General features: G+C 36.1%; 4 protein-coding genes across 4 annotated transcripts; 2 read left to right on the top strand and 2 right to left on the bottom strand.

Annotated features, from left to right (window-relative positions):
• Positions 1–465: 465 nt before the first annotated feature.
• LOC149907439 (uncharacterized) lies at positions 466–1,093 on the top strand. Its single transcript, XM_090102437.1, has 2 exons — positions 466–593; positions 823–1,093. Exons 1-2 carry the CDS (start codon positions 466–468, stop codon positions 1,085–1,087), a joined length of 393 nt encoding a protein of 130 aa, XP_089958563.1. The 3' UTR covers positions 1,088–1,093.
• Positions 1,094–1,208: 115 nt separating this feature from the next.
• On the bottom strand, positions 1,209–2,075 carry LOC149907438 (uncharacterized). Its single transcript, XM_090102435.1, has 2 exons — positions 1,729–2,075; positions 1,209–1,645 (listed from the first exon to the last, which is right to left on the bottom strand). Exons 1-2 carry the CDS (start codon positions 1,961–1,963, stop codon positions 1,299–1,301), a joined length of 582 nt encoding a protein of 193 aa, XP_089958561.1. The 5' UTR covers positions 1,964–2,075; the 3' UTR covers positions 1,209–1,298.
• Positions 2,076–2,540: 465 nt separating this feature from the next.
• Positions 2,541–4,419, top strand: LOC149907437 (replication termination factor 2). Its single transcript, XM_090103323.1, has 4 exons — positions 2,541–2,774; positions 2,848–3,027; positions 3,345–3,554; positions 3,705–4,419. Exons 1-4 carry the CDS (start codon positions 2,706–2,708, stop codon positions 4,203–4,205), a joined length of 960 nt encoding a protein of 319 aa, XP_089959449.1. The 5' UTR covers positions 2,541–2,705; the 3' UTR covers positions 4,206–4,419.
• A 1,392-nt stretch (positions 4,420–5,811) lies between these two features.
• Positions 5,812–19,040, bottom strand: pigeon (gamma-secretase activating protein pigeon). Its single transcript, XM_090102434.1, has 14 exons — positions 18,843–19,040; positions 18,339–18,755; positions 18,067–18,206; positions 16,276–16,407; positions 14,204–14,377; positions 12,768–12,945; positions 12,065–12,369; positions 11,427–11,603; positions 10,016–10,228; positions 9,211–9,360; positions 8,390–8,586; positions 7,572–7,786; positions 6,988–7,188; positions 5,812–6,127 (listed from the first exon to the last, which is right to left on the bottom strand). The coding sequence occupies exons 1-14, from the start codon at positions 18,901–18,903 to the stop codon at positions 5,979–5,981; spliced, it is 2,709 nt and encodes a 902-aa protein (XP_089958560.1). The 5' UTR covers positions 18,904–19,040; the 3' UTR covers positions 5,812–5,978.
• Between the last annotated feature and the right edge of the window lie 11 nt (positions 19,041–19,051).

The raw sequence follows: 19,051 nt of genomic DNA, 5'->3' as shown, positions 1-19,051 counted from the left end.
CCAATCCGGGGCAAGAATGTTATATTTATGCAAATGCGATATCTAAGTAAATAGATTATGACTTTCAAGAAAACAAGGTTGTAAGTTAAACATGTATTGTTCTAGAAGTGTTCATATTGAATAATACTGTGTTTACTTATTAATGAACATAAGTATGGAATTTATAAATATAGGAATATTTTCTAAAGAATGAGGTCACCTATAGAAAATTTTCCTTGATTTTGAGAATGTTACCTAGGTTTTACTGATCTGATTAATCTATTGCAAGCAGATGAACTCATCCACTCCTGTTTATTTTTTTTATAGACTTAACATTTACAAAACAAAACTTTATTTTTTATGGCACTTCAAATCATAGTGACATTAGCAATGACTTCATAATTAGCTTCATGTAATGTTTCCATAGCAACAGTGCTATCAATTTAATGAAAATAAATTCTGCATATCCATATTTAATAAATCTCAATGGCTCTTAAAGAAGATAAACCTCCTGAAGAACAGAAACGCAAAGTCCCTCTCTACCCAGGATATCCGGAATTAGCTCGCTCTGATGTCAGCATTTATCCAAGCTATACAAAACTAGGTTTGGCATAGTAAGTAAATTATTATGATGTTAAGTTTTTGCGTACCTACTTGATAATAATTAAGAAAGTAATTCTCTTCCATATTATGCAATTTATTTAATTCTATGTTTAATTATTGTATTAAGTAATCTTTCATATAGAAGTATGAATAAATAACTAGAGATATTTGCAGGAGCTTGAATTAATTATAATATTATGGTCATTTCTTAATATCTAAACTTAATTATAATTTGTTTAGCCGCGTCGTTTGCCGCCATCGATACCACTGGGCGAAAGTAGCACAGCGCAAACAATTCATGAAAGAACTACACAGTTTCGAGAAGCTCCAATCAAATGCCCTGGATGGTGTGAGGGTTCATAGAGAGTTCTCACAAGGAATACTCTCCCATAAGATACCGCCAAGGCGCTATATAAACAAACTTACTCCTGACCCACTTACTATGAAGCAAAGGATGAGGGTGGAAGAAATTATAAGTGGTAGAGTTAATTATGGCAAAAAATAGTTCCGTCCGTTTTTTGTAAAGTACATAGGTATGTACCTACATCTATTATTAAACAAAACATGTGATCTAGAGTATAATTAACTAGATTACTGTGACATAATAAATAAAATAAAATTGTTACTTTATGTGTTTTATTATTTAACAAACAAAGTCCGTACAAAAGTTCCCTAGGTAAATTAGGTTTTGAAACTTGGGAAAAGTTAACAAATATTTATTCCATAGCTCTATTTTCTGCAGCTTTCCTCTTCTTCATTTTCTTACTTTTCTCAACATTACTCTGTAAGTAGTGCGCCTCCTTCTTAGCTTGTGATATTTCAGCTCTAAGTCTCTGTTTCATTGCCGCCTTCTCATACGCCAGTCTTTCACTTAAATGAATCCATTTGAATCTTGGAATGTATTTAATGTTCCATATCATATCATAGTAGCGGGACTTTTTTCTTGTACCTATTTTGGTATTGTTCAAACTTGCCGCGACAGCCTTAGCTATCTTTTTCCTTTTAAATTCTACCCAGCCCTCTGTGAACTGATTGGGAACACGTTTTCGTTTCTCTCCAGGTTCTAGAACAAGGAAAGTGTAAGAATTAAATATGTACGGAGATAATAATAATAATAAACATGTCGCCTAACCTCAAAATACTCACTTGCACTGGATTGTAAGTAAATCCTACCAACTTCGCCAAATTCGGTAAATATTTCTCTAATTTTTGCAACGTTCATATATGGAGGTATGGTAGAAAGATAAATAATACCACGTTTCCTTTTCTTCTTTAAAGAATTACTATTTGTATCAGAACCTATTGTGCTGTCCATACTATTTTCATTGTTAACATATTCAGAACCATTTTCTGGCACTCTATCAATATCTTCGGATGGCATGATTTATAATTTTCTAACTTTGATTACTAAAAGAACAAATCCAGAATTATTAGTTTATCAATTTATTATTTTCGAAATTAAAATTTAAAAACACACCACCACATGACTTTGACAGTTCATCACAGAAGTAGGTACAGAACACAGGTCACAGAGCAGTCTTTCGATTACTTTATGACACAGAGCAAGTAATATCATTATCACACAGATTCCTTATTTTTGCCGTATTATATTATGTATTATGCTGTGGTATTATGTATGTTTATCAGCCATCTGTTTTCCACTGTGGTTTTCCATATCACAAGCTAAAAGCTTAGTATGGGATCAGATCGTGCCGTGTGTGAATAATTATTGTCCTGAAATCTTATATATAAAATTCTCGTGTCACAATGTTAGTCTGCATACTCCTCCGAAACGGGTGGACCGATTCTCATGAAATTTTCTGTGCATATCGGGTAAGTCTGAGAATCGGCCAACATCTATTTTTCATATGTACCACGGGCGAAGCCGGGGCGGACCGCTAGTATTTATATATTTATTTATCTGTGTTGTTGTTGACAGTTTGTCGTTTGACACTATTCACAACACTTGAACAATTTTATTGCTTCGTTGTTGTGTATTTGTGGAATTATTGTATTTTCTATTAATTAATACGTTTGCGTTGTTGCTTATTATTGATATCATTGTTCAACGAATCCCAAATACTGATCAAAGTGTCTAAATTTTGTAATTTGTGGCTTAAATAATGGGTTGTGATGGTGGTACTATTCCTCGTCGTGATGAACTTGTGAGATTAAAAAAGAAACCAGAACAGGTAGAATATTTTTGAACGATGTATTTTCACACTATTTACATTGGACATATTTATTGTTTTATTTTTTTTTCAGAAAGATAAAGATGCTGAACGATCGTTCAAATGGCGTAACTGTGCTGTATCTCAACAACCCTTACAAGAGCCCGTTGTTGCTTGTGGCCTTGGACGTTTGTACAGTAAGAGCTCAGTGTTGGAAGCATTATTAGATAAAGAATCTAAGCCAGAGTCCATCAACCATATAAAGAATCTGAAGGTAATATTATACAGCTTGAAACAAAACTTCCTGTAGGATAATTCAGTGTTCTAAAATAATACCAATTATTTACTGCTTTATATTCACTTTTTTTTAAACATTTGTGCCTTTTTCAATAACATTATCATCACAAATAAAATTGTACCTATTATATAAAATGCAATAGGTACAAGTATGGTGATCATTTACATGTATTACTACTTCTTTAGGTTCCTTTAATCATATACAACATAACAAAAATATTTTAGTCTAGCACATACACACACATACACAGTTACACAGCTTTTTTACCTTCTATCAAAATTTTTACATTGCAGGATATCAAAGACTTGAAACTCACAAAGAACCCAGCATACAAGAAGACAGAGCACACAGATGGTGCTGTAGGTGAAGGCAGTGCACCCTACATCTGTCCCATCAGTGGTCTGGAAATGACCGGAAAGTTCCGGTTCATTTTCCTGTGGAGTTGTGGTTGTGTGCTCGCTGAAAGAGCTTTGAAAGAAGTTCGACAGAATTTGTGCCATATGGTAAGATTTGTTTGATGAAATTTAACATCAACATCATTAAAAATTTTCATTAATATTTAAAAAGTTAAAATTGATCAAGTGTGATGTTTCCAAATAGTTGAAAAACTTATTTCCTTTATTGTATAAACAAAGCTAAATTTTATTTTACAGTGCCAGCAACCATTCACAGAAAATGATGTTGTTGTCTTAAATGGAACAGATGAAGATTTAGAAAAGCTTAAAGAGAAAATGTCTATCCGTGTTGTTAATAGAAAGTCAAAGAAATCCAAAGCCGATAAGGTAGAAATCAAGACTGAACCTTCTGAAGCTTCCACATCTGAAACAAAGGAACCTGAACCTTGCAGTAGTGAAATTAAGAGTGAAGATTGCAAACCTGGTAGTAGTCAAGTTAAGAAAGAAACAGAAACAATACCTCTTTCATTACCAAAATTCAATCCAAATAAACAAGCCAGAGGACACTTTGGGTCCTCCAAGAGGGCATTTGCAAACGGTTTGCAGGAAGACCCATCTTATAAGAAGGCAAAGAAAGATTACAGTATAGCTAAAGATCCACAGACTAGTGAGGTGTATAAATCATTATTTACATCTCATAAAAGTGATCAGGAACAGAAGAGGGCTCATTGGGTTACCTATAACCCTTTTTATAACTAAATTCCAATAGATCAATTCAGAGATAATCTGAGTACAATGGTGTACACTTTTTTTTATTTTCCTGTTAGAATGATTGTTGAATAAATTCTCATTTTAATATACACCACCAGTCAATGACGATAAAAATGAAGCTAATTGCTGTATATATGCAATACAATTGAAAATGTAATAGGTACCTTAAAGTTATGAATTAAATAAAAACTACAACACTGTATCAATTTTTTATTTTATCAATAAATATTGCACTCACAATGGAATGTTAATGGTTAGGGAGCCAGGTGCAAATTTGGTTAACTATTTCCTCTCAAGAGATAATTCGTCAGACGCATGAGAGTATAGTATTATAAAGCCTCGTGAACGTCAGCTGGCGCTCGGTTGGGGGGGTGAGCGGTTGTAGCCTCCCACGCACGTAGGAAAAAAAATACATTCATTCATTCATTTCCTCTCAGCTAAAAATTTGTCAAATTGTAGCTAACCCAATATCTCAACGAAAAAAAATAGTCAGCTGGTTACAACATGGTGTATTATACGTCAGCTGGTGTCTCGAACATGAAAGTTAAATTTAAAGAAAAATTTATTTTCCGTTATTTCCTCTCAAACAAAAATTTACCTGATGATAGCTTATATGTAACTGTGGATAAATATATATGTCAGCTGGCTGTATCTTGGTGGAAAAACCGTCAGCTGATACGGGAGGCTACAACCGCTCTTCCCCCCAACCGAGCTCCAGCTGACGTTCACGAGGCTTCATAATACTATACTTTGATGCATTTTACTAATTACCGCTTGAGAGGAACTTGGTCATAAAATCTGCTGCTGGCTCCCGGACCATAAGACTTAAATCTACAATTATAATATAAACATCAATAGATAATAAATTATTTGTGCTGACACAAACTTTAAGACAAATTATGGTTGACCTTATGTTCTTATATTATTTTACTTATGTTTAAGGTAAAATGCATTAAGCCTACAACTATTCAGGCAGTAAAAAAACTTGCGCGTACAGCACTATATAAAATTAATAATAGTCAAATTAACACTTAAAAGTAATACCAGCATGAAAAATACTGCACTTGTAAAAAAAAACTTTTTAAATGTTATTAGCCTTTGTATATTTGTATGGCCTCCACATTTCGCATAAATGCAATATGTTAACATATTGCATGCTACTTTTATGATCTGTAATAATACTTTTTAACTTTGATTCTGTCACCTTGATTTGCAGATAATTATAGAAATATGTGGGAATACTATTAGCTCACGAGAAAGTTTTAAAATGCATTATAAGTCCAATAAATGCTACAATTTGTTTTATGAAATATATAAAACATAAATCTTTAAAATTAAATCATTTTATTGTGAACAAAATTCCTTAAATTCCTATGAATAATTTAAAAGAGATCAATATCCTAATTTTAAAACTTTGAACTTTAATAATTATGTTAAGTAAGTAGGTACTAAATATAATTAAGTAATAAGATTGCATTAAGTAAAAATATTTTCCAAAATCACTACATTCAACACAACATTTTAAAATTAAAATATTTTTTTTGACATTAAAAACATAGATAACAGAATAAAATACTAAAATAACTTTTGTACAGCAAAATAAAACTAACAATAAACAATACTTCATAAGTAACAATAATGGTAACATTCAAATGAAAAAAATCGTAAATAGTTAAAATGCAGATTATAATCGATACAGCTAAACTTTTTTTTGAACTGAATGTAAAATAGTACAGATAAAAAAACAATACTGACTGCAATCTAAACAGTTACGTCTTGCTGCACAGATGCTAAAGTGGCCTCTATGATCAGATTAAAGTCCAATTCGTTGAGGCTCGCTTTGGCTGTGAGGAGATCCAGGAATGTATCTAATGGAGATAGACGTTCACCTGATGGAAGAGCTGCAATACCTGTGAAATGAGATAGATAGTTAACACAAAGATAGATAACAAAAATTGGTTGTTTGTAAAGTAGGTTTACGATCGAGATGTTTACGTGATAACATAATGCAGTGGCAGCGCTCGAGATGAGACGGGAGATCGGTCCGTCTCTCTCTCGTTATACCTGCGATCGTGCTCGTGAGGTTTTGGTGTGCCACAAGTTTCTGAACATGTCACCCGACTAAAACGATTTTAAAAACGTTATCACGTTAATAATAATAGACAAGTTGTACTAATTGTTATAGTCTTTTTAGGGTTCCGAGCCACAAAAGGAAAAATCAAAACGATCCTATAAGAGTGCTTTTCCATTTGATCCAATAATGTGCGAGGATGTGTACCGAGGAATGCGTTTGTAAATTATAACCAATAGTATCGCTTCAAACGCTAAATGAAGCGATATAATTGGTTATAGGATCGTTTCGATATTCAAATATTGAAATATGTTGCGAAGCAACGTCTTATACCTAACACAGATAAGAGAGAGATTGTGAAAAGGGTAAATTTACAGCTACAACATATAAAAACTGGTTTATACGGAACCCTCGGTGCTTGAATCCGACTCGCACTTGGCCAATTTTCTTTCAAAATATTTTTTAAGGTTTCTTGAATGTACAACTTTATTGATGTGTTAAATAAACGCCCTAATCTCAGGAACTACTGTTCCGATTTGAAAAATTCTTTCGGTGTTAGATACCTAGCCCATTTATCGAGGCTATCCTATAGCTTATATATCATCACGCTAAGACCAACAGGATCGGAGCAACGCGGGTAAAACCGCGGGGCACAGCTAGTTAACAAATAAAGTTATATTCATTTCTCTAATAACTTACCAGTATCCTTAATAGGTCGATGCGGGTGATGGTCCCTTGCGGGCGCAGTGACCCCACTTAGTAGCGCAGACGCGTGGTCTCTCGCACGCAACACAAGTGCGGCTTTGTTCGGCCAAGACGCTAGGGCCCTACGACCACGCCCCTCCCCTACTAGTTGTATTAGACGCAGTTTGTTGTTCACTGTGCGTGTGCTGTCGTCGTCTTTGCCTATGTAGTAGTTTAAACAGATATGACAATACATATTTTGAATGATACTTTTAAATTTTTTGCTTGGAAATCGAGTTTTCATCTGCTTGATTCTACTTTGTTTATGCGTGAAATGTCATTCTGATAAGTGTTTTCGAATATTATTTTCGTAACATAAAAAGCAGCCTGTATTGAGACGCTTCAAAATAATTGTCTGCACACTGTTATCTTTTCAAAAATAAGGTACATGTTAGATGTATGATACATATGCGTGAAATGTCAAACTGGCAGATATCAACATAATTTTAAACCATTACACAAAAATATCCTAAGTACCGAATAAGTTTAAAATTACTGTTTGCATAATAAAACCTATACACAAAATCAATCATACTCACTAGCAATAATAGCCTTCAGCACGTCAATCTGCAGCTCAAACACGTTCCGATGTACGTACTGTGCGAACGCGTGGAACCGTAGCGTCTTATATCCGAGGTATGTAAAGAACGAACTGAAGCCCTGCGGCAGTGGGAACGCGAGCGAGTCCGTAGACACGTAGTACTGTTCTAGCAGCTTGAAGAGGATCAACGCGTGACTCGGTTCTAGCTCATCTCTGTATGGATATAAAAAAGTAAATGGGTAGGGTGAAAATTTTGTACTCTTAATAACTCAGGCCCCGGAACCACAGACACAATAGAAAATCTATTGTGTCGTGGCCGATCGGGCCGCTTGGGGCTCAATGGGTTAGATGATTTTTTATTGGTTTAGGAATAAAATTTGGTTATGGGAGGTTTTTTTTTTAGCATAGACAAATGAATATTATTTAAAATCGATGAATAGTTATCACAACAACACAAAACGGAATATCTGGTAGACAGGAAATGGTTATTGTAAGTTATTAGAAAATCATATTTATTTTTTGATGTGGAAATATGGACCGATAATTTAATAATATCTAAGTCTTATCTTACGCTAATATGAAACAAAAAAAACTGCAAAATTAAAACACACGCACACCGTGAACAAAATCAAACCAAACAAAATGAAAATGAACGACAGCTGAAACAAAAAACTTAGCGAAACCAAATAACCAACCAACAAAACCAAGCGACCAAAAATAACACGACTCAAATGAAAATAAAAACCAAGCGACCAAAAAAACAACAAATGAAAATGAAAATTGAAAACCCAAAACAACAGATCACACAAATCATACACGTATGCAAAACCGCGTGGTTGGTGCGGTAGCGGTATCGCAGCTGCCGCTTTCAGCGCTGCACGGCAGAGCGCTCTAGACGCGTCCAGTTGTGCAGCGGCCCAGCGGGTTGCGAGCGCGTGGACGCCGCTTTCAAGCGCTCCAGCGCTGCCGTTGTTACTTTCGCGCATCAGGTGCACGCTTACGGCGCGTAAATTCTAAATTTCAATTTTTAAAATGAGAGAAAGAACTTAGTTAAAATGAAAAATGGAAGAACTTAGTTAATGTAATGTACAATAAATTTTAATACATAATAGTACAATACAACGCGTTACTAATGTTTTCGCTGGAAGGATTAGAAGAAAATGTAAGATTATTTTTATAGCGAAAAAATTATTTGATGATTTAACATAATATGTACATTATTAAAGTACGAATTTCACAATATAATAAAAAGTTAGTTAATAAGCCAAAAATAATTATAGCATATGAGTCCAATATTTTACACATCTTCACATCCATTTAAGATTTCAATATCATTCACCCATTCATTCTAATAACAAACACAATCAATATACCGACCAATTATTCTTATACAAAGTTATTGAAGTGAAACTTCTTTATTGGGGGTTGGAAAAAAATTTAGTGTAACATTTTTTCGTTACGCGTGACATTTTTCCGTTACGCGTTTTCTGTAAAGTTACATATAGTAATTTTTTTTGAAAAATAAGGTCATAAAAAGTTTCACTTCTTACGTGTGTACACAAGTACACGCACACATTTTTTGTTTTTATGACGTCATAACAAATTTTTAGTTGATGACGTCAAGTTAAGCAACTCACAGCAGCTATAATATGCTCCTGCTTGCTGGCCGTGCACACGTCGAGCTCGACGAAGGGGAACGCGTCCTGCGCCGCGAACGACGCGCGGCGCGGCGCTAGCGGGGCCGCTGTGGGGGACATGGGCGTGCTGCTGCGGGATAGCGCTTCCGGCTGTGGACGTGTGACGTCATGAGCGAGATGGTACTTTTTTGTAAGAGCTGGCAAAGTTGGTAGGTCTGATGGTTAGCAATTAGTATCGCACATGGAAACTTGCAGAGAAAGGGCAAATGCGTTGCCAACTTTAAGGGATATGGATGATTGAAAACGGGAATAAAGGAAGCTCACCCAGTCATCTTACGATACATTGTAGCATTCTCATGCTACTATTTCACACCAATCTTCTTTTGAGGTGTGGTACCTTCCGCACCGTCTGTCTGTTAAACTACTAAACGAACTGTTCCAATTCGTGTCGAAACACTTGCAACACAATTATTTACGGCTCACACCTGGTAGCAGTGCAGGGACACGCGCAGGCGCTCCAGCACGGCGGCGGGCTGCAGGCGGTCGCGCGGCGCGGCCAGCTCACCTGGTAGCAGTGCAGGGACACGCGCAGGCGCTCCAGCACGGCGGCGGGCTGCAGGCGGTCGCGCGGCGCGGCCAGCTCACCTGGTAGCAGTGCAGGGACACGCGCAGGCGCTCCAGCACGGCGGCGGGCTGCAGGCGGTCGCGCGGCGCGGCCAGCTCACCTGGTAGCAGTGCAGGGACACGCGCAGGCGCTCCAGCACGGCGGCGGGCTGCAGGCGGTCGCGCGGCGCGGCCAGCTCACCTGGTAGCAGTGCAGGGACACGCGCAGGCGCTCCAGCACGGCGGCGGGCTGCAGGCGGTCGCGCGGCGCGGCCAGCGCGCACAGCGCGGCCCACAGGCGCGTCCACGCGTCCTCCGCGAACTGGCTCACGCGCTGGCGCGGCGACAGCACCACGGCCGCCACCGCGCTGCGCCACAGCGCCGCCTGCGACACCGACACGCACACCGCGCCCGCCTGCACAGGGCACATGCATAAAAAAAAAGACGTGTGGCACTCGGGGACTGCCGCGGTAAAGCTATTGCATGCTATGCCTTCAAGCCACACCTCCGTGCCCGTCGGAGTGGGGAGCGTGAGGTTTTTTCGTTACGGAATTTCTCAATTCGGTCCCCGCGCTCAAGGCCCGCGATAGAAGCTATGCAATAGCTTAAAATTAGAGATGTCAAGGCACACCCGGAATTACTACACTGACTTGCTTTCAGAGAAACACACGCACGCTACACGGCTTACAAGTTACAACTAGCAATAAAACCGGCCAAGTGCGAGTCGGGCTCGCGCACAAAGGGTTCCGTAGCAGCAAATATAATAAATTACAGTTAAATCAACCTATCTCAAAAACTATAAGAGATACTTTGATCAAACCAAAAATCGTTGAAAGAGTTAATTAGCATGCATCACCTCTATTTTTTTTAGAATTTTATACCCCGTAGTTATAAAAATAGAGGGGGGGGGACATACTTTTTACGACTTTGAGAGCTGATATCTCAAAAACCGTTCACTTTAAGAAAAATGTTTTTTAGAAAACTTTATATCATTTTAAAAGACCTTTCCATTGATACCCCACACGGGTATGTACATCGAAAAAAAAAATTTCATCCCTCAGTTACATGTATGGGGGGCCCCACCCCCAATTCTTTTTTTTACTATTTAGTGTCATATTTTTGTAGCGGTTCATACAACACATATTCCCATCAAATTTCATCACTGTAGTACTTATAGTTTCCGAGTAAATCGGCTGTGACAGACGGACAGACGGACAGACGGACAGACGGACATGACGAAACTATAAGGGTTCCGTTTTTGCCATTTTGGCTACGGAACCCTAAAAAGCGTCGTTACAACTTTTTGTCTTAATTTTTTCCGTCCCCTTTCACAACGCGCGATAAGAAACTTCGTTCCAATAAACAATGTTACTGATTATTGACGCAGCTACGACGGTATGAGGCATGCGCCCCCGAAGAGGGCGATAAGACACAGGGCTTTGTTTTGTTATAACATGCATTCGCACTTCAACCGTACCTCTCTACGTACTTTAAATTATAATATCTTTTATTTCATCGACGACAATGGCAACAAACAAAAATGTAGTAATTAATAACCATTCATCCCGGTCCTTTAAAAAGCTAAAATAAAAACAGAAAACAATTTGACTCACCTTAACATCACCGAACTTCAAGTGCAAAGTGAACGGCAGCCAGTTCATAAGAGTAGCGGCGGCGGCGGGCAGCGAGCGGCGCGTCACTGCGTACGTAGTGCCCACTAAATACTCCTGCATTACTTTTTGTAGACCGCCTAGACCGTCGTTTTGGTTCACGCATAGCCAGGATATTAGCTGAAAAATTATTCAATCGATAATTTTGTAAAATATAAGAAACATGTTATTAATTTTTCTTTGTAAATAAAATATAATCCAAAAAACATTGTGTGGTTTTTATTTCCTAGATCACAAGCCTTGTTATCTTTACAATGATATTTCAATGCAAAGTTAAAATTGTCTAGATGTAAAATTTCGAATAGAAAGATTCATCTTCATTTAAACAAATACACTATAAACCACACATAATTGAGTTACAAAAAAATCATAAATAACTATTTATTAACTTGATAAAAATGTACAAACAAAATTATGAATACTGTGCGGCTCGTTAGCGGCTCACAAAAAAGTGTTTCTATTCAATTCATTGACTGATTTCAAACTACCAAACAATTCAATTTCATGTGAACTAAAATCGAAAAATATTATTCTTATTACAAATTCCTACACCACATTAATCCCACTACAACTACACTTACGTCTTCCGCCAGATCCGTGTTGCCCTCATGCTGCACTAAATAATGCAGAACACCGAGCCTATTTTCTACCACCGTATCGCTCTTGAACGTAGCAGCCAAGTCCTTTTCCGATACGTTCATAGTAACAATATCTAAAGTGTTCAGGTCCACCATAGTGTGAGGCCCCCAGCCCACTAGTGGGGCAAGACTGGGCCCACTTTCTGTGCTCTCTGAGGGAATGACTATGTGGCAACATGGCTCGTGGTGCGGACTTATGTCGATTAAGTGCGTGAACAGCATCGGTATGTGTACGAGCAAGTGGTTCTCTGTGAAGAGAATGTTTTACACATCAATTCTATAAAGCTGAAGGGATTGTTTGTTACGTTGGACACGCAAATCTCTGGAACTATTACAGTAAGCATTTTTTTTAATAAGGTAAGTATCAATTTTTCTGTCGTAAATAGTGTCAATTGTAATAAGCGGAATGTCACTTCTGGAACTTTAAAAAAAAGATTTTGCAGAAAGGATAAAAAAATAAAAATAAAGATTTCTACTCGTCGAGTTAAAAAATGTTATATCACAAAATGTTTCTCAAATTATCATAATGTATCGTAGATATCGCATGAACATATTAAAAACTCATTCAATTTTAAGCTCCCAAAAGAGAATTCTTTAAAAAATAAAAAATAAATATTACATCATCGATTACGAGTTTTTCACATACCAGCATACAATGTATACGAAGGTCGTAAAGACTTGGCCAAAGACCAGGGCAGGTCGGGCACCACATTGTGCACCACGCAACCGTGGTGTAATAGCGTCACAGAGTATGCGAAGTTCACACCAGAGTCTTTCAGATCCACGTCATCTAACACTAGAGAACTGGTCGAGTCGTCTAGTGGCTGGAAATAATAGGTACATTTAAATATTAAATTAAAACTACCGGAAATGAAATATTAACCAATTCTTTAAAAATTGATAGATTTAACGTTTTAACTACGTATTTTAGCTGACCAATACGTACTCCACATATTGGTCAATTAATTACAAAGTTGAAAACGTTAAAGCAAAAGGCGCAGTTCCGATCCTGAAAAAATAATACAATGAAACTAAAAAATTAACACACACACGAAACAGAGATACATATATTAATATAGCGAAGCGAATCGAATCACTTTCCGCTTTTTTGTCATTAAGTTTACTAAAAAAAATTCTAAAGCTAATGATGAAAAACGCGCAGCAGTCCCTGCTGATCAGAGATAATATACATGTCAAAACCATACATTCATGAACAGAGGTACAGCCTTATCTGTATAGGACCCGCAAACTGACGTCACAAAAGACAGGGGAATGTTTAGCGGAAAAGTTCACACTCATACCAGGCCTCCGTCACTCGCTCAAGGTCGCGCTATAAGTGCCTACCGCACAGTAGGTCGGTACCGACCCAAGCGGCAGTTGGTTGGCACACGCGAGACTGCGCACCCGCGTCACGTTTCCCGCGCTCGCTACCAAGATGCCCGGTTATTGCGAAAACATTTTTACTTAATTTTGACAAAGTTTTGATGAACCGGCCGGGAAGTACTTTGCTGAATGAGTTACAAAAAATTAATTTCATTCCGCCTTGCCCTTGCTTTCCAAAAGATTATTTATTAAAATTATTCATAAGATTCAGAATTTTTACAACGGTTAAATTGAATAAGTTCAGCGATGGTAAAAAAAACATTGAACATTTCATAAAATTAAAGCACATATAATTTTTATCTGTATTGGTCTTGTGGCCGCAGATTCACCCGAATGAACCCTCTACCCGTGAACCCGTAAATCTCAGCCATATAGTCAGCAGCCCCCGAGCCACGCAGAAACAAAGAAACTCACAAACCTACCAGGCTACTTTTTATCCAGGAGACACATATAGCGGGTCCACGGCCCACGCGGGTGAAACCGAATTAGGAAATAACTACTATCAATAAGATTTCATTTTTTTTATTGTATAATGTAACAAATATAATTAACAATAAAAAATTAAGTGTTTCAGCAACTGTGTTTAATTTACGCGCTCGGTACAACCCTAAAGTTTTCGTTTGATGACGCAATCACGCGGCGTGCGCGGGAAACTCGCTTCTCGGTGCGTGTTCTTAGAGTACATTTCCTTGTACATACCTTGTAAAGATAATGATGACAAACGCACAGCATCCCTCGCTGATCGCAAATGATATACAAGTCGAGACTGCAGTCGTGTACGCGTAAAGGTACAGGGTCATCTTCATACGACCCGCAGGCAGACGCTGCGCCGTGCGCTCCCGGCATGTGCGGGAGGGAGAGGGGAATGTTAAGCTGAAAAGTTTTTTTTTTATTTCATAAAATAAAATAAAATATTTTTTACCCATTGAAACGAATGATGGTAACAATCGTTCGGCAGTTAGTACATAATTATGTATTCATTATCTGCGTAAGCCAATGTGAAGAAGTATATTTAATAAGAGTTCAGTGGAATAATTTCACGACCAAAGTACAACAACAACAGTTAGATATATCATATACCTAAAACAACATATTGATGAAAATTCTCACCCACGATTATATTACCATACATTTTGGAAATTGGATTGAATAAAATATTATGGCGAGGTCAATGGGAGGCGCAGGCGCAGGTGAACTCATCGTCATGCCATAATCTTTCACATAATTCAAATATGATCGGATAAATCACGCTGTCCGAAATATTAGCAAGGGTAATACAAGAGTGGATATATTTTTAGAGCCTAGGACAAAAAAAATCCCTTGTGCAAAAAAATATCTAAAATATTATATAACTCTTTCTTACTCTCTCTTTTATAATAAACTAGCATTCCGCCCGCGGCTTCACCCGCTTTGTCTAAAACCTAATAAATTAGATACTAAAACCTTCCTCGAGAATAATCCTATCTATTAAAAAAAACCGCATCAAAATCCGTTGCATAGTTTTAAAGATTTAAGCATACAAAGGGACATAGGGACAGAGAAAGTGACTTTGTTTTATACTATGTAGTGAAGTGATGTAATTACTAAAAAATCCCAAAATGCATGTTTAAGTATTTTTTTTTTTTGGTTTAAAGAAAAAACAAAATTATTATGAATATGCTAAATTGGATCGCTCGGAACTTCGGAAGGTTTAATCGACCTTCAATTCATTTTCGCAAAAATGATGTCACCTGATATTAAATAAATATTTTTATAGGTGGCACTATTAGTATACAATTAATGACGTCATAAAGAATACCGTTTATAACGTATTTAATTAATTAACTGATTAAACAAATAATTATCATGATCGTGACTTTGAAAAAAAGATGGTCATATTAAAATATTATGTGTCAGTTTATAATTACTCTACATACAGTAATTTTAGTTTTTACGCAAACACGTTTGCATAAGAAATAAGAATTTTACAATATCAGATATCACAAACAACTTGTCAAAGTATTCTAAACAGAACAGTCATAAGTGGTGCGTTGGGTTCTGGTATAATTTTTTATTTCTTATTTTATAGACTTGGATGCCAACACCATTAAATCTGGTTACCTACTTCTACACCTACGAACCTTCTAAGAACAGTTCTACATTATAATTCCTGAAAAACTACAGAACCCGCAAAGGATAAGAACTGTCTAGTACAAACATCTACCCAACATCAAAATCAACATAATATATGGAGCTGATTCTAACGCTCTCATTTTTTATTATAACGCATCATTTATCACAAAACGTGAATGACATTGTCTACTCATCTCAGTATTTAAAGTATTCAAATTTATTCCGTCTGCCTGAGATTATAATATCAACTTGAAAAAAATATGTTTTTTTTAGGAAAATTCTGTTTACGGGCATGATAATTATGGGCTTCCATGGGCCTCTCAAAAATAAATAATATCTGACATATTTTTTCTTTACCAATGCAATAATATTTCAACAAAATTAAAAAATGTTTTCAATAATGAACATGATTCTCAACTCCATAATTAGTTAATTTACACAAATACATTTAAAACGTCAGTCAATACTTCTTTTCTGGTCATGATGAACTTGAATACCATTAATAAAGGGTTTTTCATTAAGCACGGGTAGACTATCATTACGGTATCACTTAAGGAATAAAGGGCATATTGTTATGTCCAAATTCCACTTGAATATTTTAACACAAACATTTTAGACTAGAAAAATTGTAAAACACTCAGAATTTGTTCTCATCTTACCACAGTCTCATGAGGCAGATCCGCGTGAAACTGTAATGCTGATAGTGTCGGCGTCAGTTCAGTTGGAGATTTATCTTCTTCGTCCTCCCCAAAGCTTTGAGTTGGCGCCCGATAGTGGATGTAGAATAGTACCTTTAAAAGAAAAACATATTATAAACAAAGGTAAAAAGCTTTTATTTAAAGTAACCGTAATATAGCAATTTACTGAATTGTTTGAAAAAATAAGTTGCCTATGTATAATTATGTCCTAAATCTACAAGTTTAAAGGTGCGTACAGACCGTGTAACAATGTTATATATAACACTACAAATGTATGTAAAATGTTATATAGCATGTTATGTTACATAGTCTGAACGCACCCTAAGAAAACATAAAAACAAAATTGTTGAGTAGGTATTAAATAAAAATGAATAAATCCATCACAAAAATATTATTCATAAATGATAATGGATTCCTAATGATAAGTTGAAAAGGTAATAATGACCTGTTAATGATATGTCAACAAGTATAGTAACTAACAACTTTATAACTGTATTGAATGTTAATGTTTAATTACTTTTAATACATTTTTTTCGGCATTAACACTTTCTTTAGCCATTAATATTTAGCCAAATTTATGCAATCACTCTTTTAGTTTGTAAAAAGTTTTACGAAACTGGTGTAAAAAGAACACGAAAAATTTTGATTTTGTAGTTAAATATTTTTTTTAATAATTCAAAAAACTAAAGTATACTAAAACATATTTATGATTGACTACTCACAAGATGTCAACATCAATATAATTCTCATAATTTAATTATATCCAGGAAGCATACAATTAGAAGTAAATAAGGTCATTATGAAGACATTGTAGGTATTTAATTAATTTATTGCATTCAAGGATAACAGCTTCAGGCATCCACAATTTGAAAACTTGATATCCATACTATAAATATTATAAATGCGAAAGTAACTCTGTCTGTCTGTCTGTTACTCAATCACGCCTAAGCTACTGAACTAATTTTCATGAAATTTGGTATCCAGGAGATATTTTGATACCCGAGAAAGGACATAGGCTACTTTTTATCCCGGGAAAATGACGCAATCCCGGAAATCCCACGGCAACGGGAACTATGCGGGTTTTTCTTTGACTGCGCGGGCGAAGCCGCGGGCGGAAACCTAGCATTAAATAATTATAAAAGCAAAGAGCTATAATATATTTTTACTAGCGGTCCGCCCCGGCTTCGCCCGTGGTACATATGAAAAATAGATGTTGGCCGATTCTCAGACTTACCCGATATGCACAGAAAATTTCGGAGGAGTATGCAGACTAACATTGTGACACGAGAATTTTATATATAAGATTTATATTTTATTTGTATAGATATTAATTCTTCCTGTTGAGTTTAAATTTTTGCAATCATTAATTGATGTTCTATCAGTGTTTGAATAAAATAAACACAAAAAATATATCAAATCTACTTCAATATTATATTGGTATTCAAATGTAAAACTATATGTTTGATAATGTTAGAAGGAAACATTCTGGATTTGCATTGTTATTGCTACTTTATTATTATTTTTTATGACCACCATAATAACCTATCCATACTGATTCTATTATAATTTAACTAGCTGTGCTCTGCGGTTTCACTCGCATTGCTTGATGATATTATAGCCTTCCTCAATAAATGGGCTATCTAACATGGAAAGAATTTTTCAAATCGGACCAGTTTTTCCTGTGATTAGCGCGTTCAAACAAACTCTTCAGCTTTATAATATTAGTATAGATTTAATGTATTCCATACTTACTTGATTGACACAATCCCATTGGGCCCAAGAAAAAACATGAACAATTGTCTCTGGCTCTGGATAAATACCATCGAAACCCCACTTGTCTGTGCCATCATCACATTCATTTAGAAACATTGGTGTCCTGTATATTTTAATACCTAAAAACATATTATTAATCAAAATGTGTAATAGATTGAAAACTGAATATCTAGGTACAGTTTTATACAGATAAATTACTCACTATAATTTATATACAAGAGAATTAAAATAGTTGTAAAATCCAAACTTACATTCTAAATGCTTGAACAATATGAATCTGTCATTTCTTATGCCAGGACTGTACTTATTGCTCTTTCCATACACATATTGCACCATTATTTGTTTCGTGGACTGTTCTTCTACCTCTTCAGGTCCAGTCACCTTGTCTGGAAGGATTGCAACCAGATATGGTCGATAAATGGGCTCTTCATTGGCATCTGTAGGAATGTCTTTGACCACATAAACAACCAAACTATGCGACGAATTTACAGAAGCCTGTATTATGTTTAGTTTCTCCTCAAAGGTATAAAGGGTCTTCAAACTTTTTGTCTTATTCGTATACACGCCTATATTTAAAACGTCTTTGCTTTCGCGTGTCGATATCCATGTCAAAATTTGTGACCCATCTTGTTCTTGGCCCACTAGACGCCACTCGCGAGCTGTTACTTCTGGAATTGTGTGTTTGAAGTGATTAATTACTCAAAATAAGTTGTTTTTTCCGACAAAAATGGGTAAACATTGAAACAGTAACATACCTTCATCGCTTTGTGATTGTAAGACACCGCAAAGCTTTACGGCTAAATTATGAGAAGTCATTATTATAATGTTTGAGAAAATTATCTCACTTCACTTCACAGTATTATTATAACGAAAACCATAAGTATTTAATAATACTTCATAATCAGAACCTTTTCTCTTCAACAGATATCGACTTTTCCTGACTTAATTTTCTATCAGCTGGTGC

This window comes from Colias eurytheme, chromosome 6, assembly GCF_061535395.1.
Source record: "Colias eurytheme isolate Ceu_HAF_F1 chromosome 6, ilColEury1 Martin Lab GWU primary, whole genome shotgun sequence".
Taxonomy (NCBI): Eukaryota; Metazoa; Arthropoda; class Insecta; order Lepidoptera; family Pieridae; genus Colias; species Colias eurytheme.
The sequence above is the reverse complement of the archived record's forward strand: the minus strand, read 5'-3'. Positions and strand labels throughout refer to the sequence as shown.

What these genes read in the sequence shown, in the direction of transcription:
- LOC149907439 (XM_090102437.1), top strand. Translation starts at nt 466, where the DNA reads ATGGCTCTTAAAGAAGATAAACCTCCTGAAGAACAGAAACGCAAAGTC. An exon ending in ACAAAACTAGGTTTGGCATA is followed by an intron (nt 594 to 822) that starts GTAAGTAAATTA and finishes TAATTTGTTTAG; the next exon opens with CCGCGTCGTTTGCCGCCATC.
- LOC149907438 (XM_090102435.1), bottom strand. Translation starts at nt 1,963, where the DNA reads ATGCCATCCGAAGATATTGATAGAGTGCCAGAAAATGGTTCTGAATAT. An exon ending in TTACTTACAATCCAGTGCAA is followed by an intron (nt 1,646 to 1,728) that starts GTGAGTATTTTG and finishes TCCTTGTTCTAG; the next exon opens with AACCTGGAGAGAAACGAAAA.
- LOC149907437 (XM_090103323.1), top strand. Translation starts at nt 2,706, where the DNA reads ATGGGTTGTGATGGTGGTACTATTCCTCGTCGTGATGAACTTGTGAGA. An exon ending in TAAAAAAGAAACCAGAACAG is followed by an intron (nt 2,775 to 2,847) that starts GTAGAATATTTT and finishes TTTTTTTTTCAG; the next exon opens with AAAGATAAAGATGCTGAACG. An exon ending in ACCATATAAAGAATCTGAAG is followed by an intron (nt 3,028 to 3,344) that starts GTAATATTATAC and finishes TTTACATTGCAG; the next exon opens with GATATCAAAGACTTGAAACT.
- pigeon (XM_090102434.1), bottom strand. Translation starts at nt 18,903, where the DNA reads ATGACTTCTCATAATTTAGCCGTAAAGCTTTGCGGTGTCTTACAATCA. An exon ending in ATCTGCCTCATGAGACTGTG is followed by an intron (nt 14,378 to 16,275) that starts GTAAGATGAGAA and finishes AAAACTTTTCAG; the next exon opens with CTTAACATTCCCCTCTCCCT. An exon ending in GTCATCATTATCTTTACAAG is followed by an intron (nt 12,946 to 14,203) that starts GTATGTACAAGG and finishes TATTATTTCCAG; the next exon opens with CCACTAGACGACTCGACCAG.